The 7656-nt window shown below is 43.6% G+C and overlaps 1 protein-coding gene across 1 annotated transcript in view; it reads left to right on the top strand.

Annotated features, from left to right (window-relative positions):
* The window catches only part of plxnd1 (plexin D1), a 115366-nt gene that overhangs the window by 22758 nt on the left and 84952 nt on the right, over positions 1-7656 (top strand). The window contains exons 5-7 of the mRNA XM_084069745.1: positions 823-955; positions 3208-3385; positions 3648-3756. Of these exons, the coding sequence (XP_083925871.1) occupies positions 823-955; positions 3208-3385; positions 3648-3756 (420 nt within the window). The remainder of the gene's footprint in view (positions 1-822; positions 956-3207; positions 3386-3647; positions 3757-7656) is intronic.

Below are 7656 nucleotides of genomic sequence, written 5' to 3' on the forward strand. Positions count from 1 at the left end.
GCACACCTAGTAACTTGCTATCTATAGCTACAGATTGCACAGGGAAGCCATGCCATTATTTGACATTTGACATTTGTCTTGTTACTTTCATACTTGTATTTACATTTGTTTATATCTTTTATAGTTTATAATTAGTTTTTTCTTATCTCTCTGTATTTATGTACTTGTATTTATGTACTGTATCTCTTTTGGGAGGCCATAGCTGAATGGCTAGGCTGTCTGTCTGGTAATCAGAAGGTCACTGGTTCACACCCCCTAGTCCGCCCAGTCTATGTGTTGAAGTGTTCCTGAGCAAGACACATAACCCCTATTTGCTTCCTGGGTGCTTAATGGCACTTGCCCACTGCTCCTAATAGTTAGGATGGATAAATGAATACCGAGGACAAATTTCACATATGTGCACATATACAGAGTGAAAAAATAAACACCCCAAAGGAGTGGTGACAAATGTATTATTATTATTGTTATTTTGGTATGTCATTTTCTGTGTCTGAGAGCAATGCTCCATGTCAAATTCCTATAATCTGAACATACTTGACCAACATGGATTGTGGTTTGTGATCACTGATTATGGTTCTGATTATGGTCTATTAGCCTACTGTATCCTACTGTAGCTCACTCAAGACTACACAATTTCAGCAGCAACCTTGCACTTTTCCCGTGGGTGCCCAATACCAAGACCCCCCCCCCACCCCCAAAATAAAAACAAAACACTCAGAGGCATCATTTGCAGGTGCATGTACCAGTTGTTGCACAATGCATGATACCGGCACGCAACTGTGTGTAAATCAAAGTGTAAATCATCATCCATTGCTTTTGTAGGTGCACCATCCAGAAGGATTGTGCCCAGGGGCCATTGGCACGCTGTTGGATCAGCATGGGTGAAGGCCCTCAGCAGTGCCCCTCCATGACCCTGGTGCCACCAGAGATCAGCCGGACATCAGCGGACATCAAGGTACCGTTAACATGCGCCACTTGTGCTTTTTTTAATAAGCTATCAGCCTTATCGTCATCCCAATGGTTAGGATGTGATAATTAGCCTCTCAGATTGCTAATACATGGACATTATATAATTATTTAAGTCATTACACTGCGCTGGAAGATTTGACATCGAATTAGTAGGGCTACTCATTATTATTAGAGGCTGACGTACGCTAAGAATGTTATGTAGATAGAACACTGTTTAGGCAGATGCTAGGTTTGATGTTTACCTGGTATCCTAGCTACTTTGTAGGACTTAACTGTTTTCTTTGCACTCTATTTGCTTGACCCGGGTGACCGTAACCGAGTGGCTAGCGAGGCTGTTTAGTAACCAGAAGGTCGTCGGTTTCCCCCGGGCTCGTGTGTAGAAGTGTCCCTGAGCAAGACACTTAACCACTAACTGCTACCTGGTTGCCGTATTAATGGCACTTCCCCACTGGTCCTAATAGTTTGGATGGGTTAAATACAGAGGACACATAATCGTAGGCCTATGCACAAAATACAGTGACAAATACCCCAAAAGGACTACAGGAGACCAATAATTATTATTATCATTGTTTAATAAATCAACGTTTATTTAATTATCTGCAGACACACTGAGGCTTGAGACCCCTTTTTCCAGTGTTGCAGAGATAGCAAGTTTAGAAAAAATAAGAGGAAATTAAGATGACTAAATTAACAAACACATACAGTTCACAGATCACATCACATAGTTCATCCACTAAAGTACACAATAAAATGTAAAAATAACACCAAATAAATAATGGTAACTAGAGTTGATATATCAGACTGAAAATGTCCAGTAGGGTAACAAAGGAATGGCACTTGAACAGACCCTGTAAATTATTCCAAGTATGCAGGGCACAAAACTATTTGACCATTTACCCTGTCGTTTGTTGACTAGGGTTAATGTCATTTACTCCAATCTTGCACTTTGTGAGTGGCTTTAGATAAGAATGTCTGCTAAATGCCTAAACTTTATATTGTAAAGTAGCACAGACAGGTCATTCATTGGGGATGTGTGTCCAGTATGTAGGTCAGATCCGTTTGGATAGGTTGAGCAGCTGTTCAATGCACACGCATCAGTCAGAGCCACAGGAAACTTGGCCCAAGGCCGTCTCCCCAAACAGGAAGCAGCAGACAGGAAGCAGGAAGTCAGTGCCGCAGCCAGGATGTGATCCATTGTTAAGACAATTGAATGTAGTTTTATGAAACTTGTTGCCGCATGTTGCTACCACTTCAGCCACAACCCGTCTGGCAATGTGTCACTTGCCTCTTTCTCTCTATATGTACACAAATCGACCAATCTTCACTCATATACCTTCAGTATATACTTACACATTTGATTTTGTGTTTCTTTCCTGTTTTTCTCATTGCTCTCCGTCTCTCTGTTTTTTATTTCCTGAAAATAACGAATTATGGAACTTTCCCAAAAACGCCCACTTCTTTACACCTGTAAACCTGTGATATGACAATAAAATAGATTCTTGAATGTGCTTGTCTGTCTGCTATTTTTCCTCTTCCCTCCTGGCTTTCTCACGCTTAACAATTAATTAAATCATGTGTGAGAGGTGTTATGCTTCTCATTATACAGTAGGTATCTCGTACTTCATCAAATAAACAAATGTATACGTGAGTGTATTTGTGCCATCTGTTTCTTCATGACACATTAGTTTTATCCCCCCTCTGCCTGAACTCAAAACGCGCTCGCTGCTGGCGGCGCGTGCCTGCGACCTGAGAGGGTTTGAACGCTCATATTAACCCCTTAAACCCTACAGTACTTTACCAGGGTCCCCCAGGGGTCCGTACTTGTCTTGGTCCCGGCCTACTTTTGTCACTCTACGTCTAGTCTCTTTGCTGAAAATGGCCGATGTAAGCTCACAACGTGTCGCAACGCGATACTTTGTGAGCTTGTAGCTCTGATATTTTCGCTGAATGTTTGCCTATTATTACATTCACAGAATAGGGACTGTAGTGTCAATGTGGTTAAAACCACGTAAGTCCTAATTATACTTAAATATCCAATCTACAAACTCACTACACGTCGCATCATGACACACTCTGAGCATGGAAATGTTCTATTTTCGCTATTTCTGAAAATGCTTGACAATGTTTGAAAACTTTCACCTACTGTATAATGACATTCCCTAAAGGGAACCACAGAGTTAAAGTGGTTAAGATAAATGGGTTGTTATAATGTCCCTCCTGTGTCTCTTCTGCTCTTAGGACATGGGCATTCTGATAAATGGCAGAGTCCCTGATCTAATTGGCTCCCGTGTGGAGTGCGACTACGGACTGGGCGTTTCCACGGCTGCGACGGTGCACCTGGACTCCGGCCCCCCTCAGATCCAGACCTGCTCCTTGCTCCCCTGGGAAAGCTACCCTCCCATCCCCCCTGGCAGAGGTTAGACTGTGAAACACACACTGAGTTGGCCGTCTGCCAACGCGTCTGCTCACATCTCTTAGCTCTCAATAAAAAATACAGTTAGGTGATTTATTAGACTTTTGCGCAATTGTTGGACTGTGCTGGATCAGCAAACATTCTACAAGCAGTGGAAATCAGTCGCTTGAGGATATCTCTGTTGTGCTGACAAGTTTGTTATGACAGTGAGATCACCTCAAATACTTGATGTAGTTATTCTATAGCTTGTACATGTTTTTTTCAGATCATCTTACTGTTCCCGTGGCGATAAAGGTGAACGGTACGTCGGTGGTATCAGGCAGCTTCATCATCTATGACTGCGAGAGGACCGGAGCGATTTACCCCAAGACATCGTGAGTTACTCACCCATTCATATGCTCTGTAGACATAATGTACATAGATCCCACATTGGCCACTGGATCATATGTCAACGTAGAAATACTTTTCTGTTTTTATAACCATTACTGTTACTATACCGTAAGTCAGATATGGTATTTTGGTATGAAAACTCCCATTTTTAAGTGGCCTGTATCATACGTCTGTCATTTGTAACAAGCCAAATTGCTTGAAAATCGGTTGAAAAGTAAGCGACTTGTGATGATTTTAATTGTCGATAAACTGCCTCTATAGGCATACATGCAGTAGGAGGCACGGCGTGCCCCAGCCAATGTGGCGGCCAGGTTGACACATTGCTCCAATGGACAACAGCGGCCACTGCGCTATCTACGTGTATGTCTATGACATACTGCACGCTGTGTTTTATGAGTCATTCAGGGTTGGTAATGCTTGTTGTGTCAACTCTCAGCATCCCTTAAAATCCCTCCCACCTCTTCCCTCGACTGACTGGATTTGACGTGTGGCGGGCAAATTGAACATCAATTCACCTCAAACAGGGCCCAAATGCCAATATCATAGCTGAGATTACTGCTGTGCCCGAAGGAGGGCTATGCCAGGCTCTCGCATCGCTCAAATGTCGACCAAATGTCAGCTGTATTCTCCATGGTTTTCTAGACAAACCAATGTGCACAATAAAATCCTCAGTACTCATTTATCCATTTGTTATAACTTAGAGAGAGTGTGCAAATGGAACCAAATGGACCCGTATTTGTGCACTCTCAGAGATAAGCTAACACTCAGGATATTACAGTGTAGCTTACAGCAGACAACAAAGACTCTCTGATCTGCGTACACTTCAGAGAGCATTTGTCTCTGTCTCCAAACCATGTCTTCTCTCTAGTTTTTCTGCCTATCTGTTTGGGTCACGGTGAGTAAATAGTGCTGACACAACCACCAAGGATAGCTTTAGTATATTATATTTAGCCCACTCTAGGTTTTTCAGCAGTGAGGATCAAATGTGGGATTAATATTCTCTAGACGTTAAGTCTGAGGAAATTGGATAAGTCAGACGCCTGGGATGGTCATGTCGCTGTTTGTTCCTGTGGAAGGCTGTGGCCTGCATGGCCGTAGGCGGCCCCGGTCACAAAGAGGGCCTTCTGTCTTCTGGAGGACATCCAGCTGGCCTCCGATTGCATGTTTGACCATGTCTGAAGATCTGCTTTATCTGATGGGCTGATCTCTGAGCTTAGAGGGGCTTCAGTGTGTGCGTGTGTGTGTGCGTGCGTGCGTGTGTGTTTTAGTGTGTGCGTGTGTGCGTGTGTGTGTGTGTGCGCGTGCACACGTGCGCGTGTGTGCACACATGCACACGTGGTGTGTGTTTGTGCTTGTGCACACATGTTTCTTGTGTGTGTGTGTGTGTGTGTGTGAGTGTGTGTGTGTGTGTGTGTGTGTGTGTGTGTGTGTGTGTGTGTGTGTGTGTGTGTGTGTGTGTGTGTGTGTGTGTGTGTGTGTGTGTGTGTGTGTGTGTGTGTGTGTGTGTGTGCGTGCGTGCGTGCGTGCGTGCGTGTGTGAGTGTGAGTGTGTGTGTTTGTTGTTACTCTCTTTACCCCTAGACATACATAATACATAGGACCCCAATGGAAACAAGACCACAAGGACTTTTTTGGTGTATCCTTTTAGACCAATTGTTTGACCGTACTCGTGCTGTTTTCTATTTCTGTCTAATAAAGTATTCAATCAATCAAAAGACAAAAGGGCTTAACATAAATTGGGGGCTCGTCCAGGATTTGAACCCAGGACCTCTCGCACAGGTGTGCACAGTTGTGCACGGGTGTGCACAGTTGTGCACGGGTGTGCACGGGTGTCCGTCTGTATGTGCACGGTAGTGCTGCACAATTAATCGAAAAAAGATCGTGATCTCGATTGTGTGTGTGTGTGTGTGTGTGTGTGTGTGTGTGTGTGTGTGTGTGTGTGTGTGTGTGTGTGTGTGTGTGTGTGTGTGTGTGTGTGTGTGTGTGTGTGTGTGTGTGTGTGTGTGTGTGTGTGTGCGTGCACACGTGCATGTACTGTATGTTAAACTGTATATGAGGCATCAAAAGTGTGAGATCCTGTGTGATCAAAAAGAGCCCCATCAGTCTCCTTTTTAAGATGCTCTGAACTAAGGTGTGAAAGACAACCTACATGTGCACGTTTGTGCGTACGCACGCACACGCACCTATGTGTGTGTGCGCATGTGTGCGTGTGCCACTCTCGTCCTCAGTGAGGTCTAGGAGTGTGAAATGAGATGCCGTTTTGTTGGAGGTGATAATGAGCAGAGTGGCGTTCTCACAGGCAGAGTGCTGCGATGCACTCAGCAGAGCTGATATACTCTGTCTAACTTTAATCACTTCAAGCTGTTCTCTAATAACCCCAGAAAAGAATTAGAAAACAGACAAAAATGCAGGAGCCTCGTCTCCCCAATGGAATCGGAGAACGGCTTCTTAAGCCTAATTTAAATACTCTGTAGAACGGCAGCCTCACTCGCCTAAAATAACTGATCTTCAAGGTCAGCTGGTCTCAAAGTGGGGTCCGGGGACCCCCAGGGGTCCTTGAGGGGGTTCCAGGCGGTCCCCAGCCAAATGAGTTAGTATAGCATCAAAATCAGTTCAACTGGTTTAACCCTATATACATAAGCTATTTTCAAAAAGACTTTGAGGAAAATGTGAAAAATCTGAAATATTTTTAAAACATTTCAACAACACAAAACTTGTATGGGGGGCGCTGCTGGCTCAAAATCAAAGTTTGAGAACCTCTGCTCTAATAACCGCTAATAACCCCAGACGGAATTAGAAAACGTGTGAGCTTCGTCTCCCCAATGGAAGAGAGCGGCTTCTTAAGCCTAATTTAAGTACTCTATTGAATGCCAGCCTCGCTCACCAAAAATAACTGATCTTCAAGGTAAGCTCGGCAATTAACTGAAAATATATCCAAACCGACATTTAGAACCTCTAACAGATCTTGCTAGTGTAGTTTAACCGAATAATTGAGAAGCATGTTTTGTTTCGAATCGACAAAAAGAAAATAGATTTTTCTGATTAACTACTTAATCCCTGTATTATATACTTTGTGCGAAGTTAGTTGTGCAACAAAATATATAACGGAGTGCTGGCTATTGCTTTATTTACAACAAAATATATAGGGCTTAAGTATTTTTAATATTTATTTATTTACTTTCTGTTTATTATTGAACGGTACATCACCTATAAAACAATTGTCATTGTGTTGTGAAAAGACGGCAACCTTTTGTCCATGTCAGTTTATGTGTTGAGATGTTCTTCTTTTGTTGTGTTTGGATGGTGTTGACTGTGTGTGCTGGACCAGTTTATGTGTCTGTCCTTGCACGCTTGTGCACTTGTGCGCGCATGCATGTGTGCGTGTGTGTGTAGACAGTTCTCCCATGACCCGTTCTGAGTGGTTACTAGGCAAAGTGTTAATGACAACCAGACGGTAGCATTCCAACCTCACCACAGTCCAGTTGGACAAACACCTGACCTGCTTGTCTGTATATCTGTCTGTCTGTCTGTCTGTCTATCTGTCTCTCTGTCTATCTGTTTGTTTGTCTGTCTGTCGGTAGGACGGTCTGTCGGTCTGTCTTAGTCTCTTTCTACCTATGTCTGTCTGTCTGTCTGTCTGTCTGTCTGTCTCTGTGTTATTCTCTAAATGTCTCTCTCTCTCTCTCTCTCTCTCTCTCTCTCTCTCTCTCTCTCTCTCTCTCTCTCTCTCTCTCTCTCACTATCTATCTGTCTGTCTGTCTGTCTGTCTGCCTGTCTATCTCTCTCTTTCTCTCTGTCTCTGACCCTCTCTTTCTCTCTGTCTCTGACCCTCTCTGTCTGTGTGTGTGTGTGTGTGTGTGTGTGTGTGTGTGTGTGTGTGTGTGT

This window comes from Gymnoscopelus microlampas (genome assembly GCF_963454915.1).
Source record: "Gymnoscopelus microlampas genome assembly, chromosome: 10".
NCBI classification, from domain to species: Eukaryota; Metazoa; Chordata; class Actinopteri; order Myctophiformes; family Myctophidae; genus Gymnoscopelus; species Gymnoscopelus microlampas.